The sequence below is a fragment of the Hylaeus volcanicus genome, chromosome 1 (assembly GCF_026283585.1).
Source record: "Hylaeus volcanicus isolate JK05 chromosome 1, UHH_iyHylVolc1.0_haploid, whole genome shotgun sequence".
NCBI classification, from domain to species: Eukaryota; Metazoa; Arthropoda; class Insecta; order Hymenoptera; family Colletidae; genus Hylaeus; species Hylaeus volcanicus.
In genome coordinates, this window is record NC_071976.1 from 36,124,293 (window position 1) to 36,141,139 (window position 16,847).

The 16,847-nt window shown below is 44.2% G+C and overlaps 1 protein-coding gene across 16 annotated transcripts in view; it reads left to right on the forward strand.

The window, feature by feature from the left end:
• The window catches only part of LOC128882856 (ELAV-like protein 2), a 62,386-nt gene that overhangs the window by 29,782 nt on the left and 15,757 nt on the right, over nucleotides 1–16,847 (forward strand). For 8 of the 16 annotated variants that reach the window (XM_054134703.1, XM_054134688.1, XM_054134638.1 and 5 more), the window contains 6 exons: nucleotides 3,215–3,450; nucleotides 6,541–6,644; nucleotides 7,051–7,204; nucleotides 8,958–8,996; nucleotides 10,411–10,669; nucleotides 14,260–14,301. In XM_054134703.1, the coding sequence (XP_053990678.1) occupies nucleotides 3,255–3,450; nucleotides 6,541–6,644; nucleotides 7,051–7,204; nucleotides 8,958–8,996; nucleotides 10,411–10,669; nucleotides 14,260–14,301 (794 nt within the window). In that variant the 5' untranslated portion in view covers nucleotides 3,215–3,254. Of the gene's footprint in view, nucleotides 1–2,772; nucleotides 3,451–6,540; nucleotides 6,645–7,050; nucleotides 7,205–8,957; nucleotides 8,997–10,410; nucleotides 10,670–14,259; nucleotides 14,302–16,847 lie in introns of those variants that run through there. The other 8 variants (XM_054134710.1, XM_054134678.1, XM_054134719.1 and 5 more) reach the window with 8 other exon arrangements.

Genomic DNA, 16,847 nt, shown 5'->3' on the forward strand with positions numbered 1-16,847 from the left:
GACATTTTCTCCTACTGCTGAACGCGCTGTTTTCCTTTCGAAGCTCGCGAACATTGCCACCGAGTATGCTAAGAAAGCCTGACCACTCCAAACTTCTACATACGTTTAGTCGAAACAGATTGCACTCCGTTTAGCGAGTCTGCCAAGTTTCGAACTAAACTTCGAAAACACTTTAACACGTTGACTGGCAGACTGATACTCTTGAAAATTTCTATTGTCATTAAGTTTTGTTTCTAGGCTATTGGAAGTTATTAGGTCGTCCTAGAAGTTCGTGCCGAAGACTGTGTCGGAATTTAATAAAAAACCACAGAAATTTTCTAGTAACGGTATAACGAATCTCTGAGAGAGGTGAGAAACTATTGCGAAATGAGACAGATTATTTTTTCTTGTGACACTTAAGAGTATGTTTCACATATTGATTTGAGAAATAGAAGTATAAATGACACGAACTTTTAGGACGACCTAATACATAATCAAACATCCGTCGTGGTATTTATTTTTGTAACTTGATCCAAAATACACGAATTTCATTTAAATTCATTTCTTTCGAAGCTTAACTTTCAGAATTAATTTATTTTAGTTCTTCAGTGAAAAGCACTGTCACCAGTGATGGGCGGCAAAACCCTAGGCTTCGAATAAATCTGAAGTTTTCCGATATGTTTGTCTCGTTTCATCTTTTAAAAATGTTCCAAAGAAAGAAACGAGACAAACATATCGGCAAACTTCAGATTTATTCGAAGTCTAGGGTTTTGCCTGTCTCTGACTGTCACCCACATATGGGTGACATGGCGATCAACGTGATAAAGGTATTCGTGTATGCGGCAATATTCCCGAAGAGGATACGTTAATTTAACTAATCGAATAGTAAAAAATGTTAGAGTAGAATTTCGTGGCGTTCGTTCGCAGTCGAATTGGTAGGTTTTACCGTCCTAGTTTCTTTCCCATAGGGTGGGGTGTGGGCCCGGCACGTTCGATGCATATAATAAAAGCTATCTATTATCTTCGGAGAGAGCGTGGTCAGTCCGATTGGGGTGACCACAGTCACGAGACAGAGACTGCACCCTGCGTGGGGCGGCCGTAACGACAGCTGATACGTCACGTCGAACGACAGACACGAAGAGGTCTGGAGGCGGAAGGGAAAAAGAGAATTAAAATGTACACCAGTAGCTCGTGCCTCGAATGATACGTACGCGTCGCGGCAGCTGTGTGTATTCGCCTTAACCATGAACACCATCGGCACCCCACGGCCAGCGCCTATAATTCCTCCCCGCCGACCCCCTCGCCCTCTATTTTGCTCGCTTTCCGTCCCTTAGGCTGCGACCCGCGTACCGGGTGTCTAGAGTGGAATTACTTTTCCCCTTTCACGGCTGCGTGAAACTGACGGCTGACTCGCGACCGTGCTTCCCTTTTAATTAGCTCGGACTTTGGCGCATCCAGAGTTAAAAGGAACCGATGTGCCGAACGTATCATCTCTAGAAAGGTATAGGTCTCGGAGCTTTGGGAGGACCGACCCAATACGATCTCTAGCTCTTTCGATCAGGCTTCAAGTCAGAATTCTTTTCGGTACTCGATGCCGTACGATGAAGTACGACTGAAACGATCCCTTGCATACGAAATTCTACCGCAACGTAAAAGCTAGCTGAAAAGCACGAAGGCGAGGCCGCGAAGAGATATCAAACACCCTATAGATTTCTCGAGCGTATCGAGCACGGTGGTTGGTCGGAAGAGTAGAAGGGGAAACGTAAGGGAGGCGAGCCCTTTAAACCAGAACCAAGGGGGTCGTCGCCCCTTTAAATTATCCTCGTTTCTATCGGACCCTTCCCTCTCGGCCCTGCCAACCGCCACCGCCGCCTGTTCTTTTCACGCTGTGTTTTGAAAGTCATTGTCAGATTACGTCAGTATCCAGCCCCGCGAACCGTGAATTTTCGCGAGTCGAGTCGAGGCGACCGTGCCTCGGCCCGCCTTTTCGAAACCAAACAATTTTGCTAAACTCTGCACAAGTTTCGCGGTTTGACGCGCTGGTCCATGGGAAATGCGCTCATTCGAAGTAAATAACGATAGAACTGAACGTCACCTGTAATATCTGCTAAAGAAACTTTTTGTTTATATCAGGTCTCGGTTTTGTTAACACCGAAAACTGATCAAAATGAAAGTTTTTCGATGAAAAATCGAAGGACTCTTTTAAAAATGAAATTCACTCTCGCAAAAAAGTGTTAGTAAACGATGGAAATTATTTTGTTGATTAGTATTTAAGATTTCGTTAATAAATTAATGTTGATAAAAGTTTGATTACATTTCGATACCCCTGATATTATCGTCAATTTTCCAAGTATTATATTTTGTATTTGGGTACCATCGATGCCGAAAGGAAAATGTCTAGTTACGGTGTTAAATTTCGAAGAAACGGTATCATTGATGCGGTACGCTGGCATATCGGGCTCTTCGACCGAAATTCCTTTATTGAAACGGGCCTCGTCCGCTCGATCGAGCGTAGAGACATTCACAATATTTTGTTTCCGCGAGGAAAAAATCGCGGCTGTTGCTACGCGCGTAACGCGTACACAAAGGCGAAACCAATCTGCGAACTCGACGTTCCTGGTGTCGCGCGAAGGATACTTGTGCATCGCTTACAGTGTTTTGGTTGACGGACATTTGAGCGTCCTTCGAACTGTATTCCGTCGGCACGCGGCCTCTCGTCGCGCGCGTGTTTACACCCGTTTGTTTCTTCGCTTGGTTTTCCCGCTCGTCGGGTCTATTAACAGCCGTTCGACGTCGACAGGCTCGTTTGAAAATCTCATTGAAAGGGTCTCGACGAACTCTGGCAGTTGGAGTCACTCGATCAGAAACTAGAACGACACCGTGCGCTCCTGATGCATAATCGATCGTTTCCAGTGCATAATATCGAAAAAGATAGCGCGCAATGATTGTCGTTTCGTTTATCGTGTCGTGTATATCGAGTCGCGACTTCTCGGGACGTCCCTGTCTCCTTCGCGATAGATTCGATCGGTGCGATCGATCCGTCACAGCATAATCAAGAGGCTTTGGGTTGCGTTGTCGAAGGTCCAGGGGAATAGCATTGACAGAGAAAGAGAAACGAAAGACCATCGACGAGTCGGAGAGATCGCGAGATCGAACCCACCTAGTCGTTTCGTCGCGCGACGATAAAAAAATAAAAAAAAAAAAATAAAAATAAAACGTTACTTTCTCGTTTCAGATTTCGTACGTAGTTAGAGAGAATCCGGTAAAAGAGTGCAATGATGGCGAACGGAATGGACACGGTTGTGCAACAAAATGGTGGTTCCACCCACGGGCAGACCTCGCAGGAAGAGTCGAAGACGAATCTCATCGTGAACTACCTGCCGCAGAGCATGACCCAGGATGAGATTCGATCCCTCTTCGCGAGCATAGGCGAGGTGGAGAGCTGCAAGTTGATCCGCGACAAACTCACCGGTAAGTCGACTACAAATCTCATCTATTCCCTCGAAGATTGATCGCAGAAAATCGAGCTGCTCGGTACGAAAATTCACGTTCGTTCTCCGAACGCTTCGCTACAATGTTTCTCGAAGTAAATCGTTTCAACGAATACGTAAAATACCGCGTAAAATTGCTTTTCTCTAATTTCGCGATAACCCAGTTGGACTTTGCTCCATTTCCAATTGAAATTCAATTTAAATGAACTACTAAATAAATAAATCCTTGATATCGGGAATAGGCTACGCCTTCCTACGCCATTCGTATGTTTATCAATTAGTGGACGCTGACGGCGAATAGTGTTTAGTCTCCCCCATTGATGTTTGTTTGGTGTCCGTTCTATCTCGAAAGCGTTCAGGGTTCGGATAGAATCTCTTCGGCGCGACGACGTTGATGTATTCGGAAAACAGGACAGGGGACGATTGGAAATCATCGACGACGGACACCTGCCAATGTCAGATGTCGAGTGTTGTCCGATACGAATCTCGCGATTTACAACGCATCGGGGTTGACGCGTTCCATCGATTTCGCGTATGGTGGTTTTCCACCAAGCGGGAGTTACACGTTTAAATTTCTACGTCAGTCGATTCATCCGAGACGTTTATTCTTAGTTAGGAGAACGGAACATTTTCGAAGGTTTCTTCTTTTTTGATACTCTTTCCTCTTCGCGTACGTTATTTGTTAGAATAACGTTCGAATTCCGCGCCTCCTTCCATGTACTTCCTGTTGCGATGTGATCTCTCTATGCACCGTTGTGCAGTTTTGTGTGTAACGCATATATATATATATATTATTTTATATCCTTTTATCCTTTAAATATATGTTTATTACAAGTGCAATGCAGTCTGCTTAACTCTCCACAAATTCCCTGGCGTAAACCCTCAACATTATTTATGCGTAATTTTTCTATCAACGAATACCCACCGAGGATGATACGCTAAAGCGTCGAAAATTGAGAATCGATTCGTATGTTTACTTTTTGATTCTACGACCACTTACCATCCGACCGTAATTACACGTTCACGCGGAATGTCAACAACGCGAGGTCTCTCGGTCGAACAGTCGTCGTCCCTGTAGCGAGACGTCGAATTTCGTTGCTCCTCGTTTACCGGATTTCGGTAAATAAATATGGGTTGTTTCTAAGTATCCATTGTTCGAGCTCGAGCTGAAGTTTCGATAACGTCGGGACACGAACGATTGCGCAATGCTCCGTACCCCCTTCGTGCTTGTTTCATTTATAAATAAAATTATACAAAGACTCTGTTTATATAAATCGCTGTATAATTATTATCTCGCATTGTCGAGTCGTGCGTTATTATCGTACCATCATCGATAGTTATTGAAATATGCGTCTGTCACCCGTGGACACCCTGTACATGTACTAGATCTACTAATTTTTTTCGATTTTTGCTCTTTCTTCCGGATGTAAAACTTTCCCGAACGGCATACTACTATGTATGTAGAAACTACGATATCTTATATTGCAATCGTTTCTACCTCAACCTAAATATTCCCGTTGTATAATGAAACGCGATGCGAATCGTGAAACTAAACTACATAAATAACACTGTTCTTATAGAAACTTCTCGCACTTACCTTGGCCGGCATTCAGATGTTTCTTTACGAACATTAGATTCGTAAGAAGACTTACTTATACCATTCAACGATAACAATGTTGCTTTCCACGTAAGGTATTACAATCATATACAAAGTCCATTTATGGAAAGAAACCAGGATTTCGTTCGGAAATTTGTCTTGTTCCTATAGAAATTTGGTCCACTGTATATCGATCGACGAACAGAATCCTCTCGAACGACCAGATTTTGAAAGTTGAACGTTCCTATCGATCATTCCGACGTAATAATTTCGCCGAAATTTCAAAGTCGAACGCTGTGCACCGTGGTACGCGTAATCCAGCGTAATTTCGCTGCGCGTACGCGCGGCTGAATTCCACGCGTTAGTGGAGAGAGGAGAAGCACGTGCGCGCGAACGTCGCGACGCTATTTCGAGCGGGCGAAGTAGCGGGGGCGTCGTTTGGTTTGAGGCTCTGCTGCTTTATATTCGACCTCGCCGTACGATCCTCAGGGCCGTACCGCATCTCGACTGTTTCCTGTTTTCGAAAAACATGAACCGCGCGCGTCCTCCTCAATGAACTCGTCTATCCCGTTCGCGGTCCGTCGCGCGTTTCGGAACATTGTCCACGCAACAGAGCGATTCGATCACGTTCATTTCAAATCAACATTATTTTTCACAGTGACTCGCGAATCTTCGTGATCGCTTCTGATTGGTAGAGAACATATAAGTTATAAGCTTAGGGCTTATAACATAAAGGATGCGGAATTCGAGAGAGTAAAATGACGACTTGTGTTGATGTAGCAAAAATAATACTGCGATATTATATTAAAGATAATTACATAAATTATTACTTAAATAATTACATGAATAACACAATTGATCTTCACCCGGTGCGTTACCTGAATCAACAACAAAGTCGGATTGGGATTAAAGATCCAGGCCTAACAATTTACGATACAATAATCTTAGATTCTAGACAGCACAATCGTAGCTGTGAATCTCTCGCGCGATTGTAACTAACTGCCCGAGTCTCGAGGCGTGCGAGCGGTTAGCCGTAACGACTCCTTCGGTCAATAGACAACAAACTTACAAACATTCTCTTCACTTTTCACGAATTATGTTTTTATTCTTAGATTGTATATGTATTATAATATAGTCTAAAAGCAATGTTGATATAATTTTAATACAATTTAAACTCGACTCATTTGTAGTTTCTTGAATTTCCGCTAAGGGGAGGCAGCGAGACACTAACGATAACAATTAACATGAACCGCTTCTGAATCACTAACAGTGATCAGTTTCACGTCATCGCTGGTCGGGACGTTTCAGTGTCACGTGTGAATTCGTTAGCGTGAATTCGTTGCGTTGCTCGCGCATTGCGAATTTTTATCGCGTCGTCGCGATAAAAAGAAGCCGCGCCTGACTCTCACTCGCGTTTCACCGTTTCCAGCACGAGTAAAATCGTCACCGAAATCTCGCGCTATTCTGTTGCAGGTCAGAGTTTGGGTTACGGTTTTGTTAACTATCATCGGCCGGAGGACGCTGAAAAGGCCATAAACACGCTCAACGGTCTTCGTCTGCAAACTAAAACGATCAAGGTTCGTTACATTGTGATTCTCCAAATTGTATCAAAGAAAACGTCTGTTTATAAAGATTGCTTTCGAATTGTATTACATAATCTGGATTTCGTAGTTCGAATGTAGTCGCTTTGGAAGTAAGAGTCATTCATGGATCGTTACTTTCAGATTCACACCTCCGCTCAGTATGGATTTTTCGACCCGACTTCTTTTTCAAACGTTTCCTTTTCACAAATGCAAAATTGTTTAAACATGTCCTTGTTTACATCATTGAATTAAGCGTGAAATGCTATATAAAAGTAGAAAGTTTGAAAATGTTGTCACCGTAACTACTGGTAGCTAGTTTCGGCCTCGACGCCCTCCTTTAAACGACTTGCTTGCTAAACGAATTGCTCGTGTTAAAATTAATAACGGTTGGTTTGTCCAGGTATCGTACGCGAGACCCAGCAGCGAGGCGATCAAAGGCGCGAACCTTTACGTGAGCGGTCTGCCGAAGAACATGACGCAGCAAGACTTGGAGAATCTGTTCAGCCCTTACGGCAGAATCATCACGTCGCGGATACTCTGCGACAACATCACCGGTGAGTTATCGTACGTTGTCACTTGGCAGTAACGAGGATCGTGTTGACCAGTAGCGAGATGCCCTGCGGTAAGGCGTGGCCCACCGAAGTTGGGGGTGAATGCGACCGAAAAGCAATTGTCGAGTTCGATAGTGTGTTCTCTAGTCTGTGACGGACGCCGATACGAAGTAGATTGGGACCGTTGCGAGTCAGACTCGAAATGCACGGGAGAATTGATCGCGGGGGCTCGCGACGAAGCTCTCTGCGAACGTGTGCGTGTCCGATCGAGGATCGACGAAGATAGTAGGCCATGGGGTTCTAGTCGTTTCACGTGGGGTGGATCGGTGCGCCTGCAAGCAGAGCGAGAACGAACATGCTCGTTCTCGAACGAGTCGAGAGTGAAAAAGAATCGAGTCGTTGTAGCCAGCAGCGAACGAAAAACGTTTATGCCACTTTTCGTTCGCCGATTCGTTCGAATTTATTTGCTGTTGTTTCACCCCCTGTTTTTTTTTCTTCGTTTTCGTTTTCGTTCGTTCCCGCTTTTACTTTTCGTTTTTTGGTTGTTTTTTTTTTGCGCAGAACAACGAGAGGATATTTTGTAATCGAGATGTCTCGAGAGGGAACACGATCGCAAGCCTCCGGTTCTGCTTCCGTTTCTGATTTCGTTACTTCTACGGATCATTATTGTTTTGCGTTGCGTTCTCAGCTTACGTTTTTAGCAGTGCATTCTGTTTGCATCCCCAGTTACACGCACAGCCTCATGGCCTAGCCACCCTACAGGGAATAACGGTACACCGTTATTCTACGTCCATATTCGAAGCTTCTATTTTCTCGTCCCGTGACTTTAGTTTAATTTTTAGCTTTTTTTTTCTTTTTCCTTTTTTTTTTGTTCTCTCACGATGTATTTGTTCGCTAGTAACGCGATTAACAAATTTGTCGTTTGCCTTTTAATTTCGATATATATATATATATTTACAGCGTTTACTCGTTTACTTTTCGTAGCTTCCTATGTTTATTTCGTCACGTTTCGACACCGGCGTTAACTGTTAGAACCACACGTCGTTCCGGGAGCGTATTCCCCCCTCTTATTTTCTCCTTTCGTTGCTGGTTTGCTTATCACTAAATTTTCCACAGCGCGGTCCTCGATCCAAATTTTTTAGCCTCTATTTTAGTTTATTACTATTATTATTTTCGTTTGTTTTTCAGTTCAGCCTCGAGTATGTTTGTTTTCTACCGTTTCACGATGTTTGAGAATTCTTGCATACTTAAGGATGAAGAGAGAAATAGCGTTAATCAACACAAAGGCTCGCTCGCCCCTTATACATCTCATGCGAATCAGTGTCTCTTTTTCCTTTTCCTTTCTACGGTTGCTCGCCGCGACGAGAAACTACAAATCGAACGGTTATCGATTTTCGAATCCGACCTCGAACGCGTCTCTCTCCTTTTTTCCGGTAGCGTTGAATCCAATCGACGGATCATCCGGCGTGTTATTCTTACGAAATTACGAAATCGACGGGATTCAACTCTACGCGAGGAAAAAGCGTCGATCCGTTTTTTCTCTCTCTCTCTCTCTTTCTCTCTCTCTCTGTCTCTTTTTTTTTATCTCTGTATAATTCGTTTATTATTCAGCTCTCTTCCATTTATCGTCACGTTCACTTCTGTTCTCCTTCGATATCATTTGTCGCATCTTTCCGTCGACGAATCAGGGGCGAGCGAATCGTGTATGCTGCCAGTTGAATTTTAACGTGATATGATTTTTTCCGTTTCTGTTTAGTACGACAGTTTGTGACCGGCGGCGGAGACTATTTGCCCGGTACGTAACTCATACAACTCTTTTTTCTTTTCCCTTATTACGTTCAAGCTAAAACAAAAGCAGCCGTTCGTTACATCTTTCATTTGTTTTCAACTAATTTTGTTCTTTGTACACGTCTCATCGTTTGTGCACATCATTCGTTTTCTCTTCCGCGTTACTCGTTCTGCGAAAACGATCGCGACGAATTTCGCGCTTCTTCGCCAAAGTTTCCATCGAGAGAAAACGAACGCGTCGATATTTTTAGAAACAAAACGACAGAAGAAAAAAGAAAAAAGAAATTTTGATTTCCACGAAGATTCGACCGATTGGCTTTTCTTTTTCTCAGTTGCCGACGAAACAGAAGGGCGATAATCTCACCCTCTGTTCTCCTTTCATTTACGTTTCTTTTTTTTTTTTTTCGGCTGCTTTGTTGGCGCGATCACGTTTTACGATAGTTACGATCCAAAAGTTCCTCCTAAGCGCCGTTTTTGTTTCTTTACGCTTTTTGTCGTTCGTTATGACGTTTATGATTTATTTTGCGACCGTGCTCTCGATTATAGCGTATCGTTCTTTTCGTTCCCTTTTTGCCGCGTCCATCGACTCGTTCAGCTTTTCGCGGGAAAAAAATATATATATAAAGTAACGTGAAAAGTAAGAAAACGGAAACCGCTCGATCGGTAAATACGGCGAAAAGACGCTCGCTCGAGAACACGACGTCGGTGTAAAGAAACGAATCTGCGCGCACCGAGCCACTCGATCTAGAAAAAAAAAAAACAAAATTAAAAAAGATACATGGCCGCATCAACGACGGATTCGTGAGCGAAATTCGTCGTTGATCGCGGAATGAATAGTACGCCACGATTTAAACAACGACGGAGAAAGGTTCGTTAGCGTTCGAATAGATCGTTGCAAATCAACATGTCGAGGAAGAAGCTCGAGGCTTTCGTTTGCCCCGAGTTTGTACTGTACGAGGCTTCCCGGTGCGTCCGTGTCCTTTTTGGAAAATGGTTCCAACGTTTCGCCAGCATTGCCAGCTCGCTCCGGGGTCCGAGGACGCGGCGATACTCTCGGAAACATTCCGGTGCCCCAAACTGTTACAGAGGGTTAATAATCATTTAAAGGGAACCGAAAGTGTCGTCCACCGTCTAAACTCGATTTTCTTTAGATGAACGGCGCGCAAACTTGGAAATAAAATAAATTTCGTCAAAAATATTTGATATTCGTAAACGGATCTGAGGATACCGCGGACGCCGAGCGATCATGCTAGCCGCAATGCTGGCTCGAACGTTGACGAACGGGTTGGTGGTAGTTTTCGAAAAATGACACGCCACTTTGGCCTGGAAGCGTCGGGCAATATTAACCGCGCAAGACGTCGAAGAACGAACCTCGAAATAAAAAAGGAACCACGTCGAATAACCTGAACCGATTCCGACAGGATTGTCGAAGGGGGTCGGTTTCATAAGGTTCGACCAGCGGGTCGAGGCCGAGAGGGCGATCCAAGAATTAAACGGTACCATTCCGAAGGGCTCGACCGAGCCGATCACCGTCAAGTTCGCCAACAATCCGAGCAACAACAACAAGGCGATACCGCCGTTGGCCGCCTATCTGGCACCGCAGGCGACCCGACGATTTGGCGGCCCGATCCACCATCCAACCGGCCGCTTCAGGTACATTCCACTGTCGCCACTATCCAGGTACCTACTCGCCTCTACTCGCTCTACCCAAAGATCTCTCTCGTCTCTTTTTCTCTATTTTTCTATTCTATCACGCTTTCCGTTTTCCTCTCTTACGTTTCAGTTTCTATTTCTCTGTCTCTCACTTTCTCGTTCTTTCGTTCAATTTGTTCAATTTGTTCTCTTCCGTATCGTTCAGTAGATACTCTGAACACATTGTCGAGCACGCGACCGATCGATCGATGCCCGGTTGAAAGCCAAACTCGGACGCCGATACTCCGTTCGTCGCGACGAGGACGCCCGACCGAAACACGAATTACGGATTAATCGTTCTCTTCTTCCTCGCGCGAATTAAGCGTTCAGCGATCGATCGATCGTTCGTATCTTTTTCCTCGTTTAACGCACTCACCGTTTGAGTACCTGAGTACACTGCAGGCTCCTCCTTCTGCACCTCATCTACCGTACAATTCATTACATATATATATATATATTTTATTCTTGTTCCATTTTTATCGTCGATCAAACATTTTCGTTACCCTCACGCTGTTTCGTTCGTCTTTCAACCGCGTCATCGTCATGGGAAGCTTTGTTTCGCGTGATTTTTGGGTCGAGGTTAAGGAAATTGAGTACTTATCGTAGGTAGTCCTTGACCTGGCGATTACAATGGTAGTCATCTCAACCATTAACCCCTACCATGGATCAAAAACTGAAATGGTTCAAAAAGTGTCTTTTTTGCACCGATCTCGGTGAATACATCATTTCCCACTTTTTTTTCCGTGGAGGAACATCAGTTTTTTACATTAACGGTATTCGCTATTGCCGCTCCACCAAAAACTACACCAAACCTACTCGGACAGTATGTACATTAACGGTATTCAGTAATGTCGCTCGTAGCAAAAACTATCCAAAATCTACTCAGACGGTATGTTTCTCCACGTAAAAAAACAAACAAATTGTAAATGATGTATTCGCCGAGATCGGTGCAAAAAACCACTTCTTGAACAATTTCAATTTTGAGGAAAAGGGAGGGGGAGTTGAGAGCCAAGATGACCACCATTCTAATCGCCAGGTCAAGGCTTATCTATGATAAAAAAGAATCACCTCGATCGGAGGGTGCCCCATTTTCTTAACCCCGACCGATTTCTCGTTTTCTCACCGCCGTTGCCGGAGAACGGTGACACCAGGACGTGTAGATGTTCATGAAATCCAAGTCAGTAGAGTGGAATCCGAAATTACGTTTTCTTTCTTTCGACGGACTCGCTTCTTAGGAGAGCGATCGATAACGACGACGAAACCCACGGAATAAAAACACGACGGGAAAAGATAGAGTCTAAACAGGTGCAACGGTCGAGCATTCGACGGAAGCCTTCCAATCGAATGCGAACGATCGATGCTTCGATGTCAATATTTTAGCACCGATACGACGAAACGTTGCGTACCAGGCTTAATTCGATAGCGTACCGCGCCAGATAATTGCGAACGGTTCCGCGTCGGATGCGTTTTTATTTTTACTCGACCATTTCGGTCGATATCACGGAGCATCGTCTGACCTTTCTTTATCGTCGTCAACACCTGCGATCGTCTCCTTAATGCGACATGTATTTTTCTTTCGTTACCTGAGTATTTTCTCCAGTCCATTCCTGTAAAAGCAAAACTCCCCCCGAAAATCTATCTCCGTTCCAGATACTCCCTTTCCCGACCAACGACGAGTGGTACAAGGTGGTCTTCTAAATTAGATACTAATTATAGTTAGAAAACATAGTTGTAAGCTTGCAAAACAGTCGCGTTGTTCGAGCCGTCGCGCGAAAGACTGATCCTTGACCACTCTGGAAACATGGAGGAGCAAGGCACACACAAACGTTCTGTTATTTCTGTAAGTTTTGTTGGTTTTTATCCTCGCGATCCACGGTAAGGTGGCTCATCGACCAATTCAAGCAACCATTCGACGAAAACAGGGACTTGAACCGAAACGCAATTTGTCAATATCGCAGAGATACTCTTAATCGTTCTAGAAAGAAAGGTACGCGAATATCGATATCGACGTCGTACTACAGTACCGGTAATTGTACCGATTCACAAAGTTTTTCCCCCTTTGCGAATTAAATGTAACACGTTGTTCCTCGTTTTACACGAAATCTCTTCACGAAACTAACAACGCGAAGCCTGACGCGTGTTTTCAACTTTTATTTCTCGATTTTAACACGTACCTAATACTACTCACACGTACGTAGTTTCTTGCTCGAAAGGCCCGAAGTTTGCGTGACTCACGCTCTCGATGCTATTGGTTTTTGCATACCTCGTGTACATTGTATTCATAAACGTGTTTATCAGCGCGAATGTCACGTAAAGATCGTATCGTACGAGCGGAAATCAGAAAAGTACCGGTGTTGACTTCGATGTACGATCCCGGTAACGATAGCGATGGACAAAGCGATTTCGGTTTCGAGTCCCTGACACGTGGATCCCGTTTCGTGGCGCGAGCAACAGCTCGTTTTCTTTTTGGAACGTTACCGTGGAACGCGAGGCTGACTTGAAACAATTGGATGGAAATGGAGTCGAGAAACATCGACAACGATCGGAAAAGGTTCTCGCTACTCCTCCGCTTCGCGTGCACGCGTGTATCACGTTAACCGCCAGACAAAGCAACTCGCGAAAACTCCTACAAGGCTAAATTATTTTTCTGTATCATTAGGAATGGTGCGATCCGATATTTGCGATGGTACTTATTTCTGCGATCTCTTTAGAATTTATCCGGAATAATTCTTGTTGCCACCACACGTTTGGAATTAATTTATTTAACCCCTCGGTGAATATCCCTGTCACCCATACGTGGCGGTCAACGTGTTTACACGAGCAAAATTGACGATTCTCGCCATTATTTAAACGACGATTCAACGTTAATCCGATGGAAAACAAACCTCCCGGAATGTCGAGAGTGTGCTTCTTCGGGTCCGTCTGTAAGGTCCGATCGGTTCAACGAGACGAACAAATTTCTTTTTCTAAATATGTAAAGGAAAAGTTGAAAGGCCGGAGACGATCTATTATCGATCGATTCGTTCGTCGTATCGCGATCACGAAGATTCGACGATACGAGTCCGAGAACGATCGTGTACTCGGCTAAAAGTGTAGAATCCGTTGCGCTTGGCTTTCGCTTGCCTCTGTCGTATTTGATTTTCCATGTCCACCCTGTCCCATCTTATCGACTTCACGATCGCCCCCGCAGTTTGATTTTTGCGCTTCCCGTTACCTCTTTACGTTTCACCGCCACCCCGTGCGAAGTTGAAGGTGTTCGAAGCTCCGTTTCCCTGGTTCTCCCGTTTTTCACGCCTCGCTACTTACTCTACTCCACTTTCTACTAATTTCTGTTGATTATCACTCTCGCTGTATTTTCCTTCTCTGTCTGTCTGTCTGCGTTCAATTCCCAAACGACGAGAAAAGCAAACGGAGAGGCACCATAGATGGTAGTTCGGTGAGAGAGAGAAAAAAATAAATAAACAAAAAAAAAAGAAAGAAAGAATCAGAAGCGATCGACACACTTTTATCCCGACCTTTTCTGGCTCGTTCCCGGAGTATCTCTCTTCTTACGTTGTTCTTTTTGTGTTTTGTTTTAGCACTGGCAAGGCCATGCTTGCCATTAACAAAGGCTTACAGAGGTCAGTATTTTTTTCGTTACTACCACTACAGTTCCCTCCCGGTTTTTCGTTTCGGATCGATTTTACGTTCTTGTTGTGTGGCTTCGTTCTGTATTCCTCCCACGTGCTCCGCTTTCAAAATTTCATACAGCGACAAACTTGATCGCATCGGAAACAAAGGAACGTTTAGTTTACACTCACGTTGCATGCACGAACGAGTACGAATTTACTTCTGTTCACGAACCGACATATATATATATATATATATTTTTTTTTTATCATCGTTCTTTATTAAACGTCCCTGACTGCGTGCTCACGATTACTTACATTTCTTTTATCGAGCGTATTTACTTTACCGATTTCGAAATTAATCGATTTGTCGAATACCTTCGTTTCCATATTTCTTTTTTTTCGCGATTATTTGAATCGTCAAAATCTATGATGTAGTATTTTAAATTTCGCACTTAACGATCGTCTCGATTTCTCGTTCATCGTTCGGTATGAAATTTTCAAGGCCCCTTTCTCACTTTTTTGTCTCACGCTTTTCTATTCTCTCTCGTCTCTCTTCTTTCTTCCCCTCCCCTCCCCCCTCACCCATGTTACTTTTCGTTTCTGTCTCTTGAGTTGTCAGCCTTGAAACGCTTCTCTACCTACTAAAATGTCGCAAAGCATATTTTGTCGTTTTCTCGAGACTGCAAATCGATTCGGCTATGTAAAGTACCGATGCGGTCCGAGTCGCTGTTGGACCGCTCGCGGAAGAAATTTATACAATTTCAATTAAAGACCGGGGGGAGGGGGAGGGGGCGGGGGACGGACTCATTACGTTCAAAAATTAAAGAATCGTGAAAATCGTGATTGCAGTTTACGTAACTCTAGGGGCATTAATATTGGTTTCAAAATTCGCCAAAAAATATGTATTTCGAGGTTTGATATATCCAGTTTAAGAATCACGTGAAAACAAAAAATTAGTTTTTCCTCTTTACAGCCATTTTTTGTCCATCCCTTTTCTGTCAAAACGGTTGATTATATCGATTCCATGGCCCTTTCTCTGCTAGATGGCATCCATGTTTCATTTTCGGTAAAACTTGAACGTAATCAGTTCGTCTCCCTTGGTCTTCGATTTTAACGAAATGTTCGATCCGAGCGTCCTTCGCTTTCTATCGAGTTTCGCATCGATTTGTGTCTCGATTTAGCGCGTAAAGTATCGTTTTGAAGTTCGCCTTTAACAAATGCAAATAAAAAGCAACCATAGAGATTCATGCTTTTATCCGTTAAGTTTAAAGCCTACAATTGCACAAACCGATGGCGTTCGTACACAAAACGAGTCGACGTAGCGACACGTACGAACCGTACAGACGGATTTCGATCGATCTCTCGGTTGGGTCGCCAAATGAAAGAGAAATGAATGAACGTTCCTCGACGGGCTTTTTCCGGATATTCTTCACCTATCTTTTGTCGTATCTTTTCTTTCCACCGAATCGTTTGTGTACGATTCGAGATCGTGCCACCTACGTAGAGAAACGAACTCGTAAACTCACCGAATCGTAGATATTTGTTTCGTTGGCGCACACGCCGTAAGAGAATCGCACTCGACACTCGATCATTCCGTCCGAGAACGATGCACCGACGTGTCTTCGTGCCAGAGGAAACGACTGTGTTCGAATAATTGCGAGATCGGTTCCCATATTACACTCTAGAAGTCTCTGGGACACCAGTTGACGGGAAACGAATAAAATCTTCGTATTTCGTCGCCCGGAACTTAACCCCTGACTCGACGCCACCGTTCCTGTTGTCAAATCTGCCAGCGATAACGGCTGTTTTCTTGTCCGTCGATTTATCGAAAATACGGGCGAATCAATCGAAAAGTAATCTCGAGAAGAAACGGAGGCGACGCTCGTCAGGGATTGAGTCACCGCGTCGTTAAGGGAAAGCACTCGAAACGAATACGCGTGTACATACGCGTGTGTTTGTATGAAAGTCGCGGTACCTAACGAGCAGTTTGTAACGAATGTGTACGTAATTACTGTCACCACCCGGCACTATACCGAATACTCACTGAGATGTGCCCTGTTTTAACGCGGCTTGTGACGTCAAGTAGGTACGCAGAATACATTTTTTTACATCTGTAAATATACTCCCCCCCTCACACCCCCACAGCCCGATACGTTCACCTTCACCAACGTCCACCGATGTATTCAGTGTTTCGTGATTACTGCATGCCGATTAACGAGCGCCGACGTGTCGCATGCTCCCTTCAGTTTTATTATACGTTTCCTCGCCTATTCATAATTAAATACATTCCGTCGAGTCCCTAGCGGCGCGTTGTTCGTTTACTACGCTTCCGCGTAGAATTGCTTGCAGGCTTGTTTGCGATCGCTTCCTACGATCACGGTGACCTTCTCTTTTTTTCCGTAATTAATTTCTCAACGAGGCAGTAGCGTTTCTTTAGTTTCGTCGTTATTATTGTCGTTGTTGTTAAGGGTGCGCAGAAGTCCGAGCGAAACTCCGAATTGACTTCAGCGAGGGTTGAGGAAAAAAATAGGAAGCTCCGAGGATAGATAGATCCT